Source organism: Strigops habroptila, chromosome 2 (assembly GCF_004027225.2).
Source record: "Strigops habroptila isolate Jane chromosome 2, bStrHab1.2.pri, whole genome shotgun sequence".
Taxonomy (NCBI): Eukaryota; Metazoa; Chordata; class Aves; order Psittaciformes; family Psittacidae; genus Strigops; species Strigops habroptila.
In genome coordinates this window covers 30,645,769-30,672,588 of record NC_044278.2, presented here as the reverse complement: position 1 = coordinate 30,672,588, position 26,820 = coordinate 30,645,769, and the positions used below count along the sequence as shown (strand labels likewise).

General features: G+C 36.6%; 1 protein-coding gene across 7 annotated transcripts in view; it reads right to left on the bottom strand.

Moving 5' to 3' along the window:
* TTC3 (tetratricopeptide repeat domain 3) overlaps positions 1-26,820 on the bottom strand; it is a 64,087-nt gene that overhangs the window by 17,648 nt on the left and 19,619 nt on the right. For 6 of the 7 annotated variants that reach the window (XR_003989431.1, XM_030471938.1, XM_030471914.1 and 3 more), the window contains 16 exons: positions 26,232-26,286; positions 20,851-20,905; positions 18,433-18,499; positions 16,225-16,362; positions 15,094-15,174; positions 14,273-14,385; positions 11,972-12,098; positions 10,214-10,336; positions 9,922-10,023; positions 9,151-9,243; positions 8,377-8,441; positions 6,812-6,948; positions 4,335-4,649; positions 3,233-3,496; positions 2,726-2,772; positions 296-352 (listed from right to left, as the gene is read on the bottom strand). Coding sequence is in view for 6 of the 7 variants with exons in the window: in XM_030471938.1 (XP_030327798.1) it covers positions 296-352; positions 2,726-2,772; positions 3,233-3,496; positions 4,335-4,649; positions 6,812-6,948; positions 8,377-8,441; positions 9,151-9,243; positions 9,922-10,023; positions 10,214-10,336; positions 11,972-12,098; positions 14,273-14,385; positions 15,094-15,174; positions 16,225-16,362; positions 18,433-18,499; positions 20,851-20,905; positions 26,232-26,286 (1,839 nt within the window). In the remaining variant the exon portion in view is untranslated. The remainder of the gene's footprint in view (positions 1-295; positions 353-2,725; positions 2,773-3,232; positions 3,497-4,334; positions 4,650-6,811; positions 6,949-8,376; positions 8,442-9,150; positions 9,244-9,921; positions 10,024-10,213; positions 10,337-11,971; positions 12,099-14,272; positions 14,386-15,093; positions 15,175-16,224; positions 16,363-18,432; positions 18,500-20,850; positions 20,906-26,231; positions 26,287-26,820) is intronic. The other variant, XM_030471928.1, reaches the window with a different exon arrangement.

The window sequence follows — 26,820 nt, the reverse complement described above, 5'->3', positions numbered from 1 at the left end:
GACCAGAACATTAATTCAGAATTAAGACAGTAGATAGACTAAAGGTATTGGTATCCAGTCAGAGCCAAAGTTATTCATAAATAACTTTTTTCTTTTTTTCAAGTTTAGAAATATATTTTATATTGTAATGTAACAAATGCTGAGTCTTAACAGCATTATTCTACTTCAGGAAAGACTACTTTAAGAATGAATATTTTTGTAAATGCCACAAGGTATTTAGGAAAATGGCCTCTATACATCTGAATGCCAGCAATTCTAAAACATATTTATAGTAAGCAGGTGCAAAGTTACTGACCCTTGAGTCTTTTGAGTTCTTCTTCCTGTTTTTATTTTTAACTTTGATACCATTAGTCTGAAACGGAAAAGTTAAAATGGTTATTTTTTTCATTAGAATAAAATCATGATGCATTTCCGAAACAAAAAATTTCATATTAAAACTCTCATTCTGGTTGGACCAGCAAGATTTACAAAGTGAAGTATGCAATCTTCTCCCATTCCACTCCATCCCCAGGTGGAAAACATAAAAAGAAACAGCACTTTGCAAGACTTTATCCATTTTGTTCTTTTTCATCATTTTCCTTCTTAAAACACATAGAACATGGATTTTAAAAACCAGAACATACTATCATTTCAGTATTTCAGCTGCTTACTCATTGCTTACAGCATAAAGAACTGTGACATCCCACACAACAGTTTCGTGTGGGCAACAAGCAGCAAACAGAACTGTCAAATGTTCTGGTCATTTCAGTTTTCTAAAATATGCAAAGATGAAGGAACTAAAATGCATCTTCACTTTTTAATAGGACTGTGATTATAGATTAAGATAATTCTACTAAGAGTAACTTACAGTCTATTTTAGGATATAAGTAACATGGAAATAGAAGTAATTTTACTGTAATCCATTCTTAGATTTCCAATTCATTAAATTAAAAAGCAAAGAATTTCACATTTTATTAAGATGTATATTAACTAATCAACTCTAAAGATTTATTCTATATGAAAAGTAAATGTTGGATTTTTACAGATATATTTATCTGCAGGCTAGAATAATCTTAAATGAGAGTGCCTCAAACACATAATTAACCGAGATACATAATACACTTCTGCCAATTAGAATGGATTTTAATTAAGATACTAATCAAAAAGTGATTAATGGGTTCAAACTTAAACAGAGGAAGTTTAGATTAGATATAAGGAAGAAGTTCTTTACAGTGAGGGTGGTGAAGCACTGGAATGGGTTGCCCGGGGAGGTTGTGGATGCTCCATCCCTGGCGGTGTTCAAGGCCAGGTTGGACAGAGCCTTGAGCCACATGGTTTAGGGCAAGGTGTCCCTGCCCATGGCAGGGGGGTTGGAACTAGATGATCTTAAGGTCCTTTCCAACCCTTACGATTCTATGATTCTATGATTCTATGATTCAGAATGATGTATACTTTAAGATTTATGGGTTGAATCTGAAAAGCATCTATAAATTGTAATGAATAAATGCAAAATATGTCTAACACTTCAAATTTACTTTGCTTATTAGTGAAATAAATGTCAAATTCCCAGCCTTACAATCTAATGACATCTGAAGGTAAAGCTGGGTTACACCACCTCGTTGCTTTGGACTGTAAAATATACAGTACAGTTAGTGTCCAAAATTATACAGATTCAGGTTATGTACACTCAAGGAAGAATCACACTTCAGTTGTCATGGTAAATATGCAGATACAAGGGATGCCATCCAGATGGACCTTGACACGCTTGAGAAGTGGGCCAACACAAAACTCATTAAGTTCAACAAAGCAAAGTGCAAGGTCTTACATGTGGGTTGGGGCAATCCCAAGCACAGCTGGTACGGGGCCAAGAGCACCTCCCGTATGAAGACAGGCTAAGAAATTGGGGCTGTTCAGCCTGGAGAAGACAAGGCTGCTTGGAGACCTCATAGCAGCCTTCCAGTACCTGAAGGGTGCCTACAAGGATGCCGGAGAGGGACTCTTCATCAGAGAAGATAAGTGGTAGGACAAGGGGCAATGGGTTCAAACTCAAACAGGGGAGATTTAGGTTAGATATAAGGAAGAAGAGTGGTGAGGCACTGGAACAGGCTGCCCAAGGAAGCTGTGAATGCTCCATCCCGGGCAGCGTTCAAGGCCAGGTTGGACAGCGCTTTGAGCAACCTGGTCCTAGAGTAGGAGGCGTCCCTTCCCATGGCAGGGGGGTTGGAACTAGATGAGCTTTAAGGTCCCTTCCAACCCAAACCATTCTATGGTATTTTCTAAGCTAGTAAGAGTCTCTTTTTTTTAATTCCCCAATGATACTTTCAGAGAGACATTTTCTAAGTTACCACCAAACAGCTGTTATCAAGTAATACATAAATGCTATTCTCACATGCCTTATTTTCCCTATCCAAAGGTGAGGGTGCACATCTGCTTTCACTACAACTTCATCATCTGCGTTCTTGAAATGCTCATAATCTAAAAGGTATCTTGTTGGTGTGTGCTTTAACTAAAGAGAAAACCCAACAAGTATTTCACTGACAGAAGTTTAGGAAAAATGGTATGCTTCAAGAAAAGGAGGGGCAGGAAGGATGATAAAATAAAAAAGTAAGTAGACCTCTTATTCAGTGGGAAGAATGACGATGTAAAATAAACAGAGATGCACATCTCTTCACTTTTGCACATTTTTAAAACACCAAACACGTACTCGTTTCTGACCTTATACCAAATAGATATTAATTTCACTTACCGATATATTTTCATTTCCCTGCTTCTTTAATATAATGGTAGGGTCATCTATTGAAAGGATAACAAAGTCACATTCGTAAATGGAAAGAGTAATATTTTATGTAACTTGTAATTGTAAGCTATGAAATTAGAGTAATAACTATTATAATTCTTTATCAAATATCATGAAAGCATCTCAAAGAGTGTAGCTGCAGAACCTTTATGCTTGATAATAAGATAAATACTTATTTAAATACTGAAAGATAAATACTTATTTTGGCTGGACAGTATATATATATATAAAGATAAACTCGTGCTGGCTGTGGCACATGAAACAAATCAGCAGAATGTAATCCAAAAAAGGATGGCTTGCCTTTCGTGGCCATATTGCACTGAACACTGATGATCCCATATAATAAGGTGGATAGTAGTTTGCTGAGGTTTCGGCCCTTTTACAGAGCCCATTAATTGTGGTGTAGAAACAGACCAAGTACAGTGCTTGTAAGAACGATGACCTTTGCATACTTACCCATTTTATCAAAAAATTCATCTAAAGCCTGATGAAGAAATGGAAAATGTTCTCTATTGTCTTCTAATAGCCATATAAAACAACGGTTTTTCTCTAGGGGTGGTTTTAAGAAATAATCTCGAATTTCTTTGTCTTCGGAACCAGTTGTCACATAGTCAAATTTACTACCATACTTCTCATTCCAGAGTGTGGTTAAAATAGAAATGTCAAGCTCTTGTAAAAATTGCCCATATTGAAGGAGAAAGTTCTTTGTAGCTGTCAGACCTAAAACACATTAAAAAAACCCCAAAACATTTCATTCAGGTTTCAGAGTTTGCTTACAGTGTGATATTCCTCTTCAAAGAGGAACAATTTGTTCTAAAAACTATACAGTAGATGAAACAATTACGTAAAACCTCTTGTATCTTGAAAATGTAAACTAAAATGATAAATGTTTTATATAAATTTTACTCTTAGTCAACACCAAATTATTATTTGTATAATAAACCTATATAAATGCCTTAAAGAATATGGACATGACAGTTCAAAATTAAGAAACCAAATCTCATCCAAGGTTTCTTTTTTGGCATCTTACATCCATTTTGCTTGTAAAAAACAAACTTCTACCTTCATAGGAAATAGGAAATAGGAAACTATTGAGTAAGGCAACACTGTCAAAGAGCACCAAGTTAAATTACTTCCAAGTTATACAGTCAGCTGAACTTTTATGACAAAAACCCCAACATACTCAGAAAAATAATTTATTTTTCTGAAATAAGATATTTATACAAATATTATCGTTTAAGCCCATTCTGGAATTTAAAGACATAAAAAAAAAAAAAAATTCTTAAATTTTCCCTTTCCAACATGGACAAAGCCCTGCTCACATTAGAATGCTTTACTTGCAGAGACAGGAGAGGTTGTTCCTGTGTTACCAATGGTCGTGCTTTCTTCTCTAGAAATCCTGGCTAAGGATCAAGTAAATGAAAACGAGGAAAGCTTTACTTTACCACTTAAAGTTAAGAAAGCAAGCCTGGAAAATAGGGAGGTTATCTTTTCATCTGTAAACAGAACAATTATAACAGAGTAAGATCTTCTGCTATTATATAACCATATAACCTACCCAAGTTGTTAAGATCTTTCAGCCACTTGCGTAATTTGGGATCCGCTTCTTCCAGCTCACTCAGAACATGGATAAACCCCCTTGTTTTTACTCTGTCTTTTTCCTGAATTAAGTAACTGATGAGCTGCTCCATCACATCATGCGTCATGCTACTAGTTTCAGAATATGACATGTAGTCTTCCTCACTGATTACAAACCATGAAAGTAACTCCTTTAATAGTTTGGAAGCATCACAAACAGCTGTTTTTATTCGCCCAGCATTTCGACTGATATGCTGCAGAACTCGATCACCAGCATATAAATCCTGAACATAACCTATAACGGGATTTAAAGAAACAAACAAAGCAAACAAGATTTCATGTCTGTTTACCATAATTAAAAATATTAACTTTATAGATAATTTGGACTAAGTGGGGTTTTTAATTATTTGCTTTATCACAACACTGAAAATTACAGAATATATAACTTCCCATACAAACTATGGGAATTCACAGCATTATGAATTTGACACAACATTGTTTTAAACTTGGTTTACACAAAGAAACAATCCTTAAGTAGATTTCAGAGAGGGAAAAAAAAAAAATTACCTGTCAGTAACCACAGCTTCAAGCAATTGTCTGTACAGAATTGTCTGTGTGGGCTGCGTGCCAGCCCTCATGCAGAGACAGAATTCCCCCAAGCATCAGTTCTCAGAGCAAAGGCACACTTCTGAAGCACCTTTGCCCTGACCCTGCCACTGGTTCTTTGTAGAACAAGAGTGAAAAAGATTACTGGTTCATATCAGCCTTCACCTTTCATCATTCCTCGAGATCATACATTCATAGAATGCCACTTTCAGAGCTCAACTGACAGTAACTATAGTCAAAAGATTCAGATCTGAAAATATTTTTTTAAAGAACAAAGCACTACATATTATACCTAGAATAATTAAGCATTGTTAAGACAAACAGTTCCAAGCATACTATAGGATTCAACGAACTCTACAGGTATAAGCCATGCCTGAGTCTGCATTAAAAATGTTTGTATGCACACCTGTAAGATACAGAGAAGTGCTCCTCTCACTTGCACTCCTCTCCAGTGTACGAGCAGATTCGCTCTTATTTAAAAGGTAGCTGTGGCTGCTAATAAAACTAAACAAAAAAACCCCTTTTTGATCTAGCCCTCCCCTGAAATTGGTGTCTCAACCTCAGCTTGAGAGATTAAATTAGATGGGGTTTTTGGAAAGAGTTTCTCACAAAATTCCCCCAAGCAAAAAAAACACAACCAAACCCAGGGCAATAGATACCTTGACTCCAAAGAATTCAATTTTGTTACAGAATTCACTCAGGACAAATTAGAAAGGTTGGCCAACACCAACGCACAGATTTTTGCAGAACTGCATTAAATTGCTTCATGTTGACATACTCCTGCGTCACTGTCCCAACTTTTACCCACAGTACTTCAGAGTGAGTATTCTTAAAAGTTTTAAGGGCATTTAGGACAGCCAACTCACATACATGTACCTGAGTGACCTGCAGTGGATCCAAGGACCAGAACTAAAACTAAGCCATAGGAAAGCAGATAGAGGAAATGCCACTTAAAGAGGAAGAAGTGCCAGGATACGCCACTGAGCAAGCAAGAGGGTTTTGGAGAACTCCAAGTATGCCATGTATGGGCTGAAAAGGTTTCCTGAAAGTACTTAATATGAAATTCTACAAAGAAATTAACATGAGAACTATTTAAAAGTAATAATACAGATGAAAAAATGTAAATAAAAAAAACCAAAACAAATTATTTTTCTTTGCACTGTAGCTTGCCTTAACACAAGATTTCATACCTCTGAAATACAGAACGCTGCAGACCAACATAACTGGAACACAAAAGCTGAAGCATTAACTGACTACATACTTATAGGTTGGAGTATTTTATTTTCCCAAGTCCTCTGAAATATGCTTTTCAAGTCATAGAATCATAGAATTAACTAGGTTGGAAAAGACCTTTAAGATCATCAAGTCCAACCATTACCCCAGGACTGCCAAGACCACCACTAAAGCATATCACTGAGGGCCTCATCTACACAGTTTTTGAACACCAAGTCACTGCAGTTTCTGCAGGTAGGCTATCGTTCATTCTTTATCCGAATGCAATTGTCTGGGGTTTTCATCTTTAGCAGTGTCCTAACTTATTGGTTATAAAGCTTTTTCTGAAACTACTTTTAAATAGATGTACTTGGAATTTGAGCCTCTGACCTCTTCAGGCTGCTTCTTCATGAACCAGTGAAGCAAGAATAAAGGTTTTTTACAAGGAATTTAACCATACATTAACATCCTACAGTTATTTAGAAATCAAACCAGAACTGAAATAAAAGCGTCTTAAATTAAAATGCAGAGGGGGATTATATTCAATAGTAGTTCTGCTATAATTTGACCTTGAACATTCAAAATGCTAATTATGCTACCTCATGATAACTTAGAGCAGTAATCTGTATTTCCACATACCACTCTGAACACTGTACTGAGATGGTTCTTTTCCCATCTGGTTTTCTTCCATTTTCCTTTTAGCAGAATTCTGTGCCTCTTCTCGTGCATGTTTTCTTCGTAATTTTTTTTCTTCTTTCATTTTTAACTTCCTAAGACTGAAAAAAAGCAATTAAGCAGTGAGCCTAATGTTAGTTAAGTTGCCAAAGGAGTTTGGCACATCTCAGTTATTTTTCTTCTTATAGTGGAATGGAGCATATAGCTATTGTAAAATACTGTGCTGAAAAGTACAAATATAATAAAGCTAGTTTTCACTTAAAGTTGAGACCGCAAAATTTTGTTAGTTTCATAAAGTATATAAATGTAAGAATATCCACAAAATGCAAAAACTTTTACTTCCATTAAAGATATCTGGATTAGAATTAACTTAAACACTATCAGGTTTTTAATTCATAACTCAGCATTTTGAACGAAATATTAATGTTTTATTTCCTTAACTTTTAAAAATCAATTTCGTTTATCCTCTCATCATGATTTCTCATTATTTATAACCTTGCTTGACCAGAAAGTGTAGCCTCAGTTATATCAAAGGGACTGAAGTCGCATCACTTCATAGTTTTTATTTACACTTTCTAAAATTCACACACAGTTGGTTATTAGCAAATTCTGTGGAACTGAGGTGTTGAACTTATGCCATACAGCAATACCTCTCCCATTCAGCTAAAATTCTTGCTGAGTTTCTTCCCTCTAGCATGGGGAAGGAATAGAATTATGCTTGCAATGTCAGACTGAAAATAGAGGTGGTATTCTAATATTCTAATATTTCACACATGCAGTGAAAGTCAAGTGTAATTAAGGCACTCAATCCATTAAGAAGAATAACAGACACCCCCTCTTTTAGTATTCCAATTGTTAAGTATCTTGGCACAAATGAAAGACATGTATGGAAAGCAAAAGTAAAGAAACAGTCCTCTAGCTCTGCACACAGCCTCCAAATCACACTTTCCTCAAACAACATGTTACTTCCCCTGCCCATAGATTTCACAATGAAATTAGGTTTCAAGTATAAAGACTTAAAGATGACTGCAGCAACTTGTACTCAAAAACTATTGGTTCAAAATTGCTGGGAAGTTAATGGTGCAATAGACAATTTATCCCTTCAAACAGAGGTATGAGAAATCAGATTTGTATCAACTCATATCCTGTATATGTGAAAACAGTTTTGTGTGACCAAACTGAAAATGTTGTTTTTAAAGAACTGTATGACCAATAGAGAGCCACCAATAATTTATTCAGCAATACCAGTTAATGTCCTCCTGTGCTCAGGTTATAAATTTGTAGCTCTCTATCTTTGCTTACAAGTTAATTTAAATGCTTTTGTAATTTGTAATTTTGTAAATTAGTTTTCGTAATTTGGATCATAACATATTTTACCAGACCTTTTAGCTTATCAGAGGCAAAGAGCAAGAATAGCTTTCCAAAGTATTTGTGGTATTTTAGCAATTCTTAAAACGGCATGAAAACCAATCCTAAACTGTTTTGTTCTCAAATTGATTCAACTTAATTTTAAACAGCAGAGAGCTTACCTTGAACATTTCTGTTTAATAATGGCTCTTGGTGGTTCCTTGGTTTTTGTGATTTTTTGTTCAAACTACCAAAATAAGTGACATCATATTAATTAAATTTGGGTTACAATGCAACATTGCTGTTCCAAAATCCAGGAATCAACATTTGATGCTTTGGAAAGCAGTAAAAGTGATACTATGAAAGAGATACTGCAGCCTACATAAGCCTCATGAAGGCCTACCTAAAATTATCTTCTACTGCGACAACTTGGTATATAGCAATACATCTTTATCTGCAGAAAAGACAGGTTGAAAGATAACACAAGGTCAAGAAGAATTGAAGGCTGATTTGCTTCACCAGTGGGCAGGAAGCAAACTTTACAATCACTTTTTTTTTTGCTTCTCACATATAAATACTGCTCTGGGAAGAAGCATCCATCTTCCTGCTACAGAGGGTGAGAGCACTCTTCCAATAATACCATTATTTCTTCTAGCAAGATTAGCACTGAGTTAAACTAAAAGAGTTCCTTTCATGTCACACAAACTAAATATAAAATGAAACTCGAGTTCCCATTCATGACAATTCTAACCCATTATAAAATAATGCCTACTCCACCAGAAGAACAGCTAAGAAGAGAATGGATAGTTAATATTCCTAGCTAATGCTCAAATTCTGTAGTTAAGATGGCATATTACTTATGAGTTTGCAGTTACATTCTCATCTTCATTTTATCTACTTTACCAGAGTAAATATTTTAAGGATTATTTTCATATTTTATATGAATGTTAACTTACTTCACATTTTACCAGACCAGAAGAACTGAAAATAACTATTTTTGAAATAAGGCCTGTACAATCAGGAGTGAAACACAATTCTTGAAGAAAATCCTGTAGGAGAAAATGGTACAAATACATTTAAATTCATACAAAATCTATGTTCTTATATAGATTACAGTTTCTTAATTTCAGATGACCAAGGTATTTAAAACTAGCACAGTCCTAAACTCTTACTGGATGAGGAAAGCAAGTGACAGCTGACTTGACAAGGACTGCAAATGAAAAGGATCGTAGATCTGTGGCACATACCTGTTATTCCCAAACCTAGAACAAATCCCCTCCTCCTCCAGCTTCACATTCAAGAGTCAATTTTAGGAATATTCTTTTATGAGTTCATATACTGCCTGCCTTCATTTTATACCGGCTGCTGATATTGTACTTGGTAAAATTCCTTCAGACGTACTCAATGTCGAACTCTTGCTTCAACAGCAAGACTGTAGAAAGATCAAAACTTCCATATGGGAAGACATGAATGATGCAACAGAAACAGGCTAAGCATACTAAGCCTTCACATAGACAGGTCTTTCTTCTGTAGACAACAGCAAGCTTTACCTACACTTGCATGTCAGACAATTTAGCAAGAGACTCCTCTTTCCAGTCTCCCCTCCTGCCATTGTCAAACGGGTGGAACATCAGGCTGTAGCACTGCACTTATCCCAAATCAAAGGAATGCTATAATCCTGACTAAAAAAGGAAAAAATAAAATGCTTATAATTTAACAACTCTTACCTTATCATTTTTATCACTGTAGTTTGTTGTTTTCAACTTTTTCCAACAGCTGATATGAAACTCCACTCTACATTGCTGACAGCAAGTAATACGTATAAAACCCTAATATTGAGAAATAGTATGACTTTAACACGTTTTAAAAGAACAACCAAAAATCAACAGAAAACAGTGCACAACTTAATAGTAGATAGGATAAGATGGTATGTTTCAGATAGCTCTTTCATATTAAGGGGGCCAGAAAATATGTAAAAATTAAGTTTAGTTTCCAAAACCTTTTAAACTAAAAATTTACCTTAAAGTCTGGATCTGTAAAAAATATTTGGATTTTGGAGTGGCCATGGCATTGCTGATACCGACAAATTGCATCTGGTTTTGGAGGCAACTTGCATTCCTCAATACAATTCTTTAAAGCCAGCTAAGAAAAACAAAATTATATAAGACAAATAGCACAGAAACCAGGAAAAGATTCAATATCTACTTACAAACTTCTAGGCAACTCTGCAGTGAAACACACATCTCTTTTTGAACAGCAGTCAACTAATACGAAAAGAACAACTCTTTTCTAGTGAAAGCTATGGAAGATTATCCTTTCATGGCAAAAGATTCAAAAGCTCATTTGAACTGCTATCAGCTGAGTATGCATAGCTTCCCTGCATGCAGGTTTATCTTGGACCAATGTTTTACATGCTGACCAATTCCAAACACATGAGAATACAGTAAGTTTTCCATTACCAAAATGATGATCCAGATTACTCAGATAATGTGTCAAAAAGGGACTGTCTGTTCATTTCCACCATTTCGCAGCACTTGAGGAGCGCCTCACCTGGGATCTGCGTGACAGGATCAAGTATATTCCCAGGGACAACTCAAACCTGGACCTGCACTGGAGGTACTGAGATCTAGAATAGCATCTGAGTTAAAGACATTACAGTGGCTTTATATAAAGTCAGTGCAAGTCCCACAGGGTTGGCATTCAGCCCAGATTAATAAGACATTATTACAAACAGACAGACCACCAATTACAGCCTTTCAGATATTTGCATTATGTTTTCCAGAAGTCCCAGACCACTGATATATTACTGTGGCCAGACTACTGTCGCATCAGCTAGGGGTTCTATAGGAAATCTTTAGGTCAGTTTTTGTTTAGGAAACAACAGTACTGCTGTTTCTACCAGAAACCAAACAGGTCAGTACAGTATATAGCCAAGTTCATAGACTGAATAACCTGGTAAGCTCTACTATGTCAAACTGCATCCATGCAGAGGAGCTCACACATCTTGCCTCTCACAGCATGGTTTATTCAGAAACCCTTCACAAGTAACAGTGACTCAATTACAGTTTAAAAACGAATAACAACAGCTATTATAATAATATTCTTTTTGAAAGCTTTTCAGCCTGAGAAAGCAATTTGTAGCATCAAAAGCACAAGTTAGATTTCAAAACTCAAATGGGGAATTTTACCACACAACTCCCACTGCACCAGCCAAGAACTACATGATCAAGCTCTCTTACTTGGTTTTAAATATAGCACCATCATTGCAATTTTCAACTTCACATTTTTGCCAATTCAAATTTTTAACCAATTCTCTCTAGCGTTACATTGTGTATAGTATTCACATCTACTTAAAGTTTGGTATCACGCAACTAAGTAGTTAACACATTATGAAATACTTGGAGCAGATTAGAACCATATTATTGCATAAAAATACCCAACCATACAGACTGACCCAGAGCCCCTGGCCTTGTGCTGTAAATGGGATGCTCAAATATGGGATTTTCAAAAAAACATCAAACAGGATGTTCAAATATGCTATCACAGAAAGAATTCTGCTCTACAAAGACCAGGCCTCAGGGTTGACAAACTCAAGACAATGAGCAGCACCATTTGCACTGGCTGCTCCAGGCTGAAACCTCCCCACTTCACCCCCCCGTCTTTCTTCGGTCTTGACAATGGGGAGGCAGAGAGGAGGATGACAACCCTTTTTATTTTTTTGAAAGGCCATTTGACAGAATAGCTTTTTATGACCTTTTATTCTTTTTTTAAACAAACCTGTAAATTCTCTGCTCGTGTCTCTTCAATGACCTGAGATGTTGTGGGCCAAGTTAATACTCCAGGGACAATCTTGTGATTAACCATTGTTTGTGATTTCATGAACTGATCGAGCGCATCTGAAAACCTGCAGTTTGAAACAGGTACAACATGTTCAGAATGTTCATGAATAACTTCTGCGCAGTCTGTAATACCTTCACAATTAATTTTATGATGCAAGGGGAAAAAATGGTAACTGTAAGAGTATGTGGAATGAAAGAGCACCTGGTTCATTAAATTATCTGTTTAAAGACTCTTCAGTATAAAAAAAAAAAAAATAAATCAAGGAGTGAGCCAGTATGCCAGCCTGGGTAAGAGGCCAGAATCCAGGCATGGACATGAGGCAGACTGAGAGCCTGAGGTGATATTCAAGGGACCTATGAACATGGGGGTGCTTGTCAATACAGAGAGTGAGGGCATGTGTATGATCACAAGGGACCTTCAACCCCGATCAGCCAGAGAGGAGGCACAGGACCCCACTACCTATGCTTATATTTTACATGGGTTCAGGTAGAGCTATATGTGCAAGCAGCTCTGCCTGGGCTAGTCTGGGTGGCCAACTGTCTTGTTATGTGTGTGTGTACACACTTTGGGACACACACACAGCCTTCCTAAGGTCATTACTGCCAAAGGAAACAAAAGCCACATCTGTGGAACTGGGATGCAGATACCTCCTGAGTCTCAGAGCACATCTGGCTATGCTATGGCAGTGGGAAGGAATAATCCAATCTCAGGTTCCAACACTCTCTGACCAGGTGCTTTTAGATATTCCACGTGAGCAGACTTTAAAGTTTGATACTAAACTTATTTTGGTTAAGCAGAGGGGTGGGGACCAGTGGCACAGGGGCAGCCCCTGTGAGGAGAGGCCAGGGCTGCTCCAGTTCCAGTTGGCTCTAGCAAACCCACTACAAGGTACAGCTGAGCCCCTCAGGCAAGATAGTGGTACCTCAGTAAAAGCATGGATAAGAAAGCACAAAATACACTGCATGGCTGTGAGGAATAAGGACAAAAAGTCTGAGAAACAGCCCTTCAAGCACCAACGTAAGAAGAAGAGGAGGAGATGTTCCTGGCACAGAGCTGAGATTCTTCTGCAGCCCCTGGAGAGGACCCTGCTGGAGCAGACAGATATCCACACTGCAGCCATGGAGGACCCCTGTCAGAGCTAGTGGATGTGCCCCAAAAGAACTGCAGCTTGTGGAATGGTCCCATGCTGCAACAGGGGAGGAATGCATGCAGGAAGGAGCCACAGAGAGCCAGTGTTAGGGACTTATCACAACCCCCATTCCCCATCTCTCTGGGCAGCTCAGGGAGGGAGGAGGTAGAGGAGTCAGGAATGAGGGAGTCAAGCCTGTGATAAGGGTGAGGGGAGGGAGAAGGTGATTTTAGTTTTTTTTACTTTGTTTCTCACCATCCAACTCTATTTTAACAGACATTAAACTATTTTTCCTCAAGTTGAGTGTGGTTTGCCTAGTGATCTCCCTGTCTTTATCTCAGCCCCTGGGCTTTTTCTCCCCTCTCCCGTTGAGGAGTGGGAGCACAGTTAGATGAGGGTCTGGCAGCCAGCCAAGGCACAGCCAACCACAGGCATTACGGGGGATTTTGATTAAGTAGAGCAATACAGTCATATACTGAAATCACAACACAAGCATAACATAGCAATTGCAAAACACAGTTGAACCCATACAAACTTGATTCCCGTTACCTGTCCCTATACACTTACCATCATGACTCTGGGAAGAAACACTGCCAGGAACATGTGGGTTGACGCCAGCTCTCAAGTTTATTAGGTGTCCACTTTCTGCACTTTATGTTTGGCTGAGCCATGTATACACTCCCCACCTCTCCCCATGCTGGTCTGGCTAGCTCAGAAAACACTACTCTTTCTTCATCTGTTTCAGGGAAAGCAATGACTCACCGGTGCAGCTGCCTTATCTAAAACCAAGGTTGCCCTCCCATCTCCCTAGTGTTGAGATAAGTTAAGCTTTCTTTACAATACATTTTTCCCCTGAGATCATAATTTTTTACCCTTCTCTTTCAAGTTGTCCTCCACTGCAGGGGTGTGCTGGTTGGTTATACCCCTGTGCCCTAAAACGCCCCTCGATTCAGCAGCTTCCATTAGGTCCTTAGCAGTAACAAAGTTGTAATACATCAGTCTGATGTACGAATTTAATGATTAACAATGAATAATTTTAAAAAACCGAGACATTTTCTCAAATGAAAATGTTTTTTATATTGAATACTGAAGCTTTACATTATACCAACCTGTTTTGTCTGAGGTACACCTTTCCAATTCCATAGTACGCCAAACAACCAAATCTTTCTTCCTGGTACTGTTCAATTATTTTCTTAAACTGGTCTTCAGCCTTTGCCAATGCCTTCAAAATAAATTGAAGACAAAAATATGTGGTGCTTTGCCAATATTTTCCTCTTCTTTTTTTGCTCCACTACAGTGGGTCAGTATGCCCTATTCTTTCATCAGCTTTACGAACAATAAAGGGAATTAAGCAACCTCATGATCACATACAAAGGCTTTCTTTTTTTTTTTTTTTTAAAAAGAAACTTATTCTGTAATCATGGGCTCCCTCTTAAATAACAAAATTAAATGATTGAGCTGACTGAGCTACAAATGCCCAGACACTTTTAAATTCACTGTAAAACACTGAATATTTTTAAACACTTCAGCAGGAAAAAAAAACCCAAACCAACCCCCTCCCCTAAAACCCACACGCCTGTTTTGGTGTTTTCCAGAACCTTCTTTTGTTTAGAAGCAAAATGTTTGTGTTAGAAACACTAGTGCCTAACCCCATTACAACAAAGTAGAAGAAAAATGACTGACTATACTTCATTAATTCTTAAGAATTTCATCTGAAATCTTAAGAAGAAATTTTATGAAGAAATTTGGTGGCTTACTTTATCCAAAACCATTAAAGATCTAGTCCCAGATATTAAACCGTATGATTCTAAAATGTGACAAAAAGTTTACTTCCCCACTCATGTTGTCCGTTAAGAAGAGACAAAAATGGATTGCCAACTAGCTGAACTAGAGTTTTGAATAAAAGCTATATAGTGCCTTAATGTCATACCTCAGGTTGTCCTATTCCAAGAAGAGCAGTGGCATGTCCATAAATGATAACAACGTAATTAATAACACAAAGATTCAGCTGCTGCAAAGAGAGTGAAATTATAGTAGTAGCATTCAGAAAAACACTTCACTGGTAACTAGAACATTATTGCCTATTGTGAATTGAAGATCTTTGCTACAACAAAGATAGGAAACTCTCTTCTCATCCTTCTTTATCATAGCCTCTACCCAGATTTGTTATAATTAGCAGAAAAAGTGAAGGTTAACTATACCTTTACTACAGACATTTGGTGCCGCTATGTATTTCAAAGTGATACATCCCCAAACCTCTGCTTTTAGAAATGCTATAACTACTTACAGCACTCTAGCCTTACTATGTTGACTTCATACAGCACAGTTTGTCTTTGCTACATCTCATATTCAGAATTGAGTAGATTTTTCTGATTTTGGGTTTGGTTGGGGGTTTTTTTTAATAATAAAAAAAAACCAAGCCACCTTCTCAACCTTTTTCTTCCTAATAAACTAGGTTGCAATTCCAGATGGATTGGTGCATTACTTGCTTGGATAGACTTACTGGCACTGCAACAACCCTTATTAAAATGGGAGCCTGAACCATAGCAATGCATGTGCACATGCACTGGCACACAAAACTTCATACTACTGTACAACAATTTAAAGAAATCTGGGATACAAATCGGCTGATTGGCTAGATACATATACACAAAATTTCAAAGTATTTGCCATCAAAGGGTTATCTGACCTGAAGAATATAAATTCTTTTTACCCTACATTATTATGAATAAGGGTTAAGCTGACAACGTACAGTAGTTGCTTAACAAATAAGGTATTTGATAAGACTAGCTTACGTTACTCATTATTTTGGTAAGTATTATTTAGATTGCATCTAGAAATGCAATGCATACTGAATGTTACAAAAATACATCCTACCATGCCTGTTCTCACTTGTAAGCTCCGTGGCATACTTATCAGTGAAACACTTGGCACTGTAGTAAACATCGCTGGCAACAAGTCAAAAACAATGACTGTTTCAGTAGAAGGAAAGAATGAAACATGGTATTGAAAGCATAAATCTCAATTACTGCAATAAACTAAGTTATTACTCTTGGTTTACCTTTAATTCTGAAGGATTCAGAATGCTCAACAATTGTGAAAAGGCTTGTGCAGCACTGTGACACCGCTGGTCCATCAAGGCTGTATAACCATCACGAACAAGGGATTTAACCTCCTCTGGGAACATAGTTAAATCGACCTAAAACATTTAGGAAAACAGTAAATCCAAAAGAGTTTTTTCCTTTTTTTTAAGCAAGCAAACTACATGCTAAAGTCCCACAGACAACTGTTAAAATTCTGTACTTCCTATGGTTTTATCACAATTTCACTTTAAAGCAGAAAATCAGGTACATTTTTTAAAGCTTTTAAATTCAGCTTCTAAAAACTTAAGATTTTCATGGACCTACTGCTGCTGATCTCTTAAAAATCTAGGTTTCGTTCTAAGTTTAGATCCTCTTTCTCTCCAGAAAGCTTCAAGTTTAGTTCAAGCATCATTTTAACCATTCTTATAGTTATGAAAAACCCCTCAGACTTATGCTTTTCCTCACTTGTACACTCCATTTTGTGTACAAACATTTTTGAAAAACCTGAGAACTATTCCCTTGTGCCTGCACTTTCTCTCCATCTAGGTTAACAGTTAATGCTAGAAGGTTTCAGAACGCTTTATGTTATTAGCTTTTTCACTACAGATACTTCCTGAAGCCTGCGGGAATTCCCAGCAGTGAGACTGTAAATCAGACAAGCAGCTGCAGATTAGGTACTTCTATTCCCTTGATCTGTTGAAAAACTAAAACAAAATTAGCTTTGGGAAGCAGATCACTGTGCCAGGGTAGAAGTAATTTGACTATTTAAGAAGCTCTTTCAACACCTACTCCTGCAATCATAAACAAAACATGAAGAGTAACAAGGAAGCCCATCTGTGTAGTTTAGGCCGCTACCTCATTTCAGTATGAATTAATCTTCAGTATGAAGTAATCCCACTTTACAAGCTTTTCGCTAACTGCTCCTTCCCCCTCTCCATATATTAACATTTGAGCCTGGGATTCTGAAGAAGCCGTCATGGGCAGGGAAAAAGTGAAAGAATGGTAAGGTTGGGAAGAATGGAACATAACAACATCAATGTATTCCTGTGAACTGAATTAGGCTTTTGTCATACTAAATTTAATGTATGCCCACAATATATTTTCCTAAGCATCAATGAATTTTGATATTATTTTGTCTTCATCCTGTCAACTGATCAAAAAGAACAAACATAAGAAAATACCCATCATCTAATGACAGTTATAAATGAAAGTCTATACGTTGGCAGGGACAGTGGAAATTACAAATAGATAAAGACCAAAATGCAGAAATGTGCTGATGAAAAAATGATTAAGACTTATTTCAGGGTCCTAGAACTACTGACACAAGTAAATGCTGTCAGACCATATAGTTACAGAACAAAACAAAATATATTAAAGTTAAATTATTGATGTTAAACTATATGACATATGAAGCTGATTAAATAAAGCAAAAACCTTATTTTCAATAATAATGCATTAGTCTTACTAAAATATTTTAAAGTATCTTACTAAAGTATTTTAAAGGAAATAAGGGGTCTTAATGCAGGCAGAACCTGCACCTTTTCCTGAACCCAGTTTTGTCTTAAGATGTAATTAATCAGAATAGAGATTTCTGGTATCTACTTCCCCATATTAACAGAGAGGAAATGATTAATTATGTATGTCCCCATGATTTCATTCAAGAACTTTGGGATACTCATCATTCATTGCTGATGAGATCCAAAAAGGAAAATTATCAATTTATGAATTTTACAGCATTTTAAACTGCCATTCAACAAAATGTTCCATGGTTATTTCCAAATGTACATATCAAACACATGAAAACATATTTGGTCAGAACTTTGGGAGGGGTACTATAAATCCCTGAATGATTTTCAGTGATTTTTGTAATTTTTATTACAAATTAAGATACAAGAGAGTTATATTACTAACTCATGGTTTTAGCTAAATTATTCTATGACTACACTGATTTTTGTTACATTAATTTCCAGTGTGAGGTCTTACAGGAGGGGACAGAGGAGAAGCAAAAAGACTATGGGCAACAAGACAGCATGAATCAGTGTAATCACATAATCTTTGTCCCCTGATAAAAGTCATGCTAAGCATGAAGTGTTAAATTTTTGAATGAACTGGGACTTTGGATAGTGTAACTAAAAGGTGACAAATCATTTACGCTTAAGGTCGTATGGTAATGAATACCCAGTTACCTGTTGCATAGTACAGAAGAGTTTATCCTGAATGGCTTTAGACTCTATCTTCAAATCAAGGTGATCTCTACAAATAACAGGACAATGGCATCATGAGTTTGTACGTGTACTGTATATGTAATTCTATTTTCAAGAAACAGCAATTTCTGTGCTTTTATCAAACACATCACATTTGCCTACGTGATTAAGGCACACTTTCACAATCGCAGTAAGTATTATAACACTATCAAGGATTATGATACTATTCATATAGTTCATGTATTTCTAGCTCAGGAATCACTAGGGCTTCAGGGAAGCAGCAGTCTTCTCCATAACTTTATTTGATTTCTTTTGTCTTCTCTACCTTATTCTCAGCTGAGTTGATCTTATGAAGGGGTGGGAGAGGTGACTAGAGAACTTCCCTATACCAAAGGTAGCAGCATGAGAAGGTGCTTAGGCCTCTTGCCCCTTCTCTACTCTTCCTAAGTACAAGATCCTTTATCCCATCACAACCACCAGTTAAAATACACATAGCAGCTATGCAGAGCAGGGACAGGGAGAACAGAGAAGAGAGGAACAGAGCTGTTCCCAGCTCTTCCTTTCCACTACTGCAACAGAAACATGCATAGCTAGGGAATGGGGAAAGTATAATGAAGAGGCAAAGTATTGCTTAATACTCTAAACTAGATCCTCATTGCTAAAATTGTTAGTCAATGCTTAATGCTACTATATTGCCTTTTGCTATATACATTCAGTTCTGTCTCACGCTTGAAGGCATCAAACACTCATCACCTGAGATAAATTTTTTACAGTGTCAGTGGATTCCATAAACTTTTGGAAGCCAAGCCAAGCAACCTGCTAGTTACAGAAATTGAGATAAGATTAAGATAGTAACTGACCATGCACCTTGCCTGTTGAGAAATAGCATGTTTTCTATACCTAATAAATTTCTGTGAAAAAAGCAATTTTGTAGATGGTTCAGTTACTTTAAAGAGGATTTGCTCCCATGGTGAATTCTAACATTTTTTGCCCCCCTCTTACAGTGAAAGGAGAAGGAAGGCAGTGACTACCCAGTCAAAGAACATAAATGACCTCTCCTATGACAAAGTTTCAATTATCCTAGCTACAGTGGTATTCAAAAAGGTATGGAAAAATCTAAAAGTATTGTACTATAATAAATACAGATTAAGAGATGGTTGATTTTGTGGTCACACTTAGATTAGGACTGGGGATAATTAGGTTCAGCTCCCATGTTTCCTAAAAGTTGGCCTCTTCTATATGAGAAATCTGTCTTAAAAAAATTAGCACTTAATGAAAACTTTCCTATTTCAATGTAAGCAACTTACTCTGCTGTACCCCTCATCTGTTTTAAATCACCCTAAACACAACTAAAAACAGTAGCTGAAGAAGCATATACACAAGAAGCTACACTCAGAGCTTGTCTAATTCCACAGCTCAGGTTGAAACACTGAAAGCTTCCATCTCTGCATGTCCTTGAGTAGCCAGTCATCATTTGCCTCAAACACCTTACAAATAAGCCAACACTAACAGTTCTTTCCTCCTTAACTATCTATTAGATGAGGGAATCTGTTGGCATATGGTATCACCTATAAATGCAGCAATTTCCCCCAACTTGTTTGGAGCATTTTGGCCCCAGTATCACTGGAAAGAATTATTTCTTTTGTTCAACTTTAAGTGTTATAATGGATGGAAGCATAAATTTTGTCCATAATGTCTATAATGCTTTTTATCTCAACTAATTTAGTTTTGGCCCCGAACCATCAAACATACGCATTCACATTCAGCATGATCTACAGGGAGTATTCATGTACTTAAATTAGACATGGATATGGTTTAAGCAAAAATTCAAATCTACAAACAATTAGAAGACTCTTTAAGTAGAAGTTCTTTTCACGTATTGAATTCTGAGACTGACTTACAATGCTTTCTTCACAGTCAAAACTCTTCTTCATAGTAAGCATATGAAGTGTCAGAGAAGCTTTAAAAATTATTTGGTACACAGAGTAGAACTAGTACAAAGAGGCCTTGAAAATAAGATAGAGCTTGAGTTATGTTGTGGTCTAAGTTTGAATGTAACAACTGGAACAAGATTCCTATTATCTTGGCTGTAAAGGAAGCACATTTTTTGTTACAGCTATGCTGTGTGACTTGTTTTGGGGCAATGGTTTTAAACAGCAATTATTAAGATTATGCCTTCATTTACTAAAATCAAGTAATAACTCAGGCTTTTTGTGAAAGATGGAATTTTGTCAACTTTAATCAGCTATCTTAGCATGAACTATATCCTGAAGAGTATGTAACAACATAAAGAAGGCAATTAGCAAAGTCAAGCAGCAAGTCAAAGTTGCATTAACGCTTTTTTAAGTAGTACATAAAATAACTCAAAATAATAATTAAAAAATAAACAAGATTTCCTGCCTTGTCTTTTCAGAGTCACCAGGTTTTGGCCTTCCTTTGTTTTGATGACTTTGGCCTGTAGTAAGAGAAAGTATTTCACATAAAATTAACATCACCTAAAACGAAGGGGAAAAAATGCACTCAGAACTCACCATTTTGCTTTATAAATAATAGATCTTAAACATTCACAATATCATAAACTAACACAAGCAAAAAGTTTTTCAAAAAGCCACCTCAGTGTTACAGTACAAATTTTATATTATTTTTATTAAATAGTATAGGATTTTATTAATTCTACGAAGGCGAAAAGAGACTTTAAATAAACAGAAGACTCTTAAAATTCTGTAAGATATGATCTAACTCTACAATACTGTAACAACTGTTCAAGTGGACTCCAAGCTAAAGAAATCATATCTTATGTAAAACCACAGATCACATTATTCACTGTTAGTTGATAAGCAGAATTTTAAAAGGGGATAACAGATCACTATAGATGTTGAAGTTTTACTACAGAAATTTTACAGAGGCTTCAAAAATACATCTCTAAAGGAGTTAAGTTCAACCCACATTAATCTTAGAAATGTAAACTTCAGTCAGACCAAGATAAATGTCCCTGATTACAAAATAAAAATGTTTAGTATGTGGAAATACGGAACAAAGACAAGAAAGAATCTATCATGTGATACTGATTCATTTCTAACTCTGTACCTGATTGCAAAATAAAAATGTTTTACTATGTAGAAATACTGGACAAAGACAAGAAAGAATCTACCCTGATACTGACTCATTTCTAACTCTGAAACTTAACATCACAGACGTAACATGAAATTTACTAATACGCTTTACAACTTCAGCCATCTAACACTGTCCTTGATCAGTTACAGGGCTCTACAAGCTGAGTAAACAATTCGTTAGTAACAAGGAAGAAGAAAACATTATTCTAAGTGGTCAAAACCAGGAAGCCATGCTATTAACTGCAAAATAACCTCTTAACCATTTTCTGTGGGATTAAAACATAACATTAGGCATCTGAAGATGCACACTCATGATGAAGTCAAGAAGGTTTTAATTTTCAAGAATTTTATGTTAGAACTTTACAAGGCATTAACAAAATCCACTTAAGGAAGAGCTACCTTCCAGTAACCAGACAATTAAACAAGCAAGGCAAAAAATAGCATTTCTGGGCTGTTAGGGAGTCAACAAGCAGCTGACAAACGCAGTTGCAGACCATCACATGTTGCAGATGTTCCTTATTACACAGGGTAAATGGAAGGGGTGCAGAGCAGCAGATTTTTTGCTAGTTAAACCTAATGGATTTTATAAGACTTATGCTGAATTACCATAAAATTAGATTTGGAAAAAGGAGTTATTCACCTTAGTTATAAAGTTTCATAACTATCTATGCTTTAAAATGTTTATTTCATGATACTTAGAGAAGTATTTTATATAACTGGATATGAAATACTGAAAGATATCGACTGTTGAAAAATACAAATCTACCCATTTGAGTAATCTCACTTAAGCCAGTGGGATGTCTCATGTACACATTTCTCAAGTTAAATCATATGCATACATGCCAGAAGTAATATTTAATTAAAAAGTACTTAATGACATAAAACTGAAATTAATCAGAACAAAAATCAAGCATCACGAAGACTGAACGTGTACAGAACTATTTCATGAACACTTCTTGAAATTGTCACACAGGAGTCTGAATGGTGTCTGTTGAAACAGTTCATACACATTAAAAACTCCAAAGCTACACTAATAATCATCACAAATTCCTCATAATAGAGACAATGGTTGGAAAACAATAATCCTTTTGTAAGCCTAAAAACACTTCAAGCATATCATCATTTAACCATTTAGAGATAGAGATATATTACCTTTTCTTCATTATATAAGTTTCTTTCCCTTAAGGAACCAATCTATCACTCTAAACAAAATCCTAATTAAGATAAAGGAACACAAACCTTCCCTCCCACCATCAAAAGAAAGAATTTAATCAGCACTATATTTTCATTGAATGATCTGATTCTAAAAGCCATTCAACAAATACGATTTCAGAAAAAATTCCTACAGAAACTACTTCTCCCATATACTACCCAACTGAAAAAGATACTACTTTCAGGTTTTTAAAAATACATCAAAATAAAAGTAACAAGCAAATCCTGCTGAATTATAGTTAAAATACTTTAGGAGATATATTAATTCAACTGCAAACATGACTCACTTACCCCACAAGCATTTTAAAATATTAGTAGAAGTAGTATTGCTTTTGCTAGACATTCCCACTAGTAGCGAACAAAAATATTTAACAGAAATGTACACATGCTCAAAAAAATAGTACATGCAGACAAAAACTGAAATTAAAAAAGACAGTAACTTTAAGATAAGATACAGTGGCATACAGTTCCTTTACATTAGATCTCCTGCAAGTCTTAAGCCTTTAAGCGAACAAAGGCGAAGAAAAAGAAAGTTATTCTTCCCCACCCACAGTAAACTTGTATCAGCGAGGCATTCAGAGCCTAACTCCTCCTTTCAAATCAAAGCAAATCAAATACTTTCTCCTACTGATGTAATTGTAGCAGGACACTCTGCCTGAGTGGGGGTGAAACAGCTCGAATTTCACCCTACTTATGAAGATTATCAGTGATGGAGGGAGGTCACACTCATTTTGGTGTTGAAGAATCCAAGACCACCCGAACTGAACAGTCCCATAAAATTAAGTATCACAATGATACGAAACCAGATGTTTCCTGACAAAGGAACCAACAAGGATGTGAAACCGGCTTGTTCCCTACAGAGGAACCAATGAATGGTAATAACTAATCTAAAGATAAATTCTGTTTCACTGAGCTGGAAAATCTAACCTGGTAGAAAATGACTGACAGTCAACCACTTTCTACTACAACAGCTTAGTCCCACCTTTCAGCAACAGGGATTCTATCACAATCCTCCTAGGAAAGTGTCAAAATTCCTTCCTTGAGTGGGGACACCCCTCAAGGGTAGTCCTCCAGGCTGAGCAAAAGAGTTGCCCACAGTCACTGGCATGGGTAAGATCAATCTCTACTTAAACAATGATTAAGCTAGCTTTGAAACTATTGATTTAACAAACAGTGATTCTAGTAAATGGTAGTTATAGTGAATTATAGTGAACAGTAATTCTAAGAATTCATACTGTGTAGTAGTGTAATGGATGGGAACCTAACTGAGAGTTGATCCCCGCTTATAACTGTGAGAAACATAACAAAGCATGTTTTTGATAAAGTGTATTTGATAAAGTATGTATTTGTTATGACCATTTGTTGAAAGAGACAGGAAAACATAAGCATGCAGCTGTTCCATGACCTCCACATTTGGCCACGCCAGGGTGCCTGGCCAATGCTCTCGGCACGGCCAACAGCAAGATCATGAGAAACTGCATGGCCACATGAGCAAACAATTACAGGTCTGGCATAAAGTCGCCTGTTTCTAAGGGTATAAAAGCAGGACCCTTTTGTAGCTAAATCTGAAGCCTCACCTACAGGTGGACGCACCACGTAGGAATCTTCCCAGTTACCTAAGATTCCCAGCATCAGTTGCAATGGGGCTTCTGGGCTGAAGTGTGGGCCTGGATGATGAGGATTAGGTAGTAATTGGTGATGTATTTCTTGTCAATCACTGTTCTCTCTATGCAGTAATGATTTAATGCATTGCTAATTTTCCTCTGTACTATTCATATATTATGTCTCTCTGATTTGCTTTATTGTGCTTGTTCACTATACGTATATGCCTACACCCGATTTACTTCAGCATGCTTGTTTAATAAACTGTTCATGTTTTACGACTAGTGTGTGATCGTTTTGTTGAGTACCCTGCCTGTTCACAAAACAAGTAGATATTCTTATTAAACTCCTTTAGCTTAATTATAAAATTATCAATTACCATTACCTATTGAAGTGTTTATTTTATCTATGGATATACCAAGTTTGCCATCCTTAACCCTGCAGGACAAAGTGGTATAAATGATTGATTACGCATCTATAATCCTTTAGGTATAGAACCACTGTCCAAGTCTGAGTCTAAGATTGGATCCAGCCACCCCTAAGCACCTCCCTGAGAAGGAGTTTAGAAAACAAGGGGTTCCCTTCCAAACCTTGTGACTCAACAGAAAAGCCTCCCTGACAACTTTGTCTGAAGTATATCTATCTCCCACTCTGTCTGCAATAGTAAGAGTGAGGGGCAGAGCAGAAGGAGAAAGGAAGAACAGAAGAAAGAAAACTGGAATGAGCAGGGTTTTTTGAAATTACCATGTTCCACACAACATTTCAAAGTCCTCTGATCTCTTTAGCCCAGAAGAATTTTCAGTTCTCTCTCAACATTCAGCCTTTCATTATCCCTCTTCCCCCAAAAATTAGCTATCCTTCTGATATCCTGCCCCTTCACCAGTATCAGCAGTGCAGACAGATCGCCAGCACCCTGGTTCCTCATTCAATAAGGGCAGCAGGACACTGCCCACATTACTCATGAGAAGTACAATTCAAATCCCAGTGCTGTTAGCGGAACCAAAAGGGCAGCAAAACTCCTACCTGCATTCAAAAGCCATTTGTGTGATTTGGTCTTGCCACCAGGTGTGCTGCACACCAAGTGCCCCTAGCAATCCACTGGAGCAGAGATATTGCTCATAATCCTGTGTTTGCAATCGGAGATTGGGGAGGCTGCTTTATGGGTGTGTTGCTGCTGACCTTTACCACTTTGAAGATTAGAACTGTTTGCACTTCACTTTCACCACAGAAAAGTAACTCTGGCACTGTGGGAGATTTGGCAGAGGGTAAATTCTCTCTAACAGGATTGCGTGGTGGGTTTTTTTGGTTGGTTGTTTTTTTGTTTTGTTTTTCTTTTAATTCATTAAAAAACCCCAAACATGAACAATAAATCACACCAACTTGTACCTCTTTAAGTCAGTAGCTCAAAATCCTCTCTGACAAATATTTTGTGGCCTCCTTCCTCTCTAACTGCAGGATTATTTTCTTAAGGATCTATATGGAGCTCTTAGTAATCATAAATGAATTACGAATATTGAAAGTACCCACTTCTCTTAAATTTAGATTCTTTTAGATCCCGTGTACCTGTCTCAGAAGGACAGAAAGCATTTCTAGCCTGTGACTCAGCATTCTACCTTTTGCTTCCAGTTTCAATTCTGAATTCACCCATGTAAAGTAGATTCAAACTAAAAAGGCATGAAAGACAAGTACAGGAGAGAACATAGTATCAAAGTAACAGCATGCTAACAGGAAAAGAAGTGAAACGTAACAGCTTACTGTTGTGAAAATAACCCTAGATACACTTTTTCTTATTAATAATGGCAACAGCAAAGAAGGAACCAATTCAGACTTGATAAATAGCAAAAGCATACTCACTTGGTGGGAACTCCAGAGACCAACCTTTGCTTTCTGTTCTTTGAATGTCAGTCACCTAATGACAAATACAATAGCTTGGTTTTACACCGATAACAAAAAGCAAATAGATAGCACTCTAAATTTAAACAAAGAACTAAGATGTTAACGTTTAACCAAAGAAATCACAATGATAATACAGTATGTTATGTCCCCAATCAAGAAGTAAAGAAAAATAATTTCGTTAATCAAAGTGCATTCATACACCTACACTTTTTTCCCCAGATTCATTTCAGTTTGTTATCTGCTAGTGTGACAAATACTAGCCTTTTTCGCAGTAATATTCATCCTCAAGGCAGATAAATTTACAGACTTACATTATGAAGATTTTCATAGCATAAAAGCAGATGAAAGCTTTCATAAGACAGTCAGAAATCTTCAAGCGCTCCTTGTGCGTTCTGTAAACAGCTTTCTTTTTTAAGAAGTTGTAACTTTCATTTCCTTCCCTTTTCCCTTGGACATTGGTTTCGTTTTCCCCACTAACGAGTTATCTGGGTTTTTTTGCTGCCCCACCCTCCTGTGAAACCTGAATGTTTTTTTTCTCCTGTGCTAA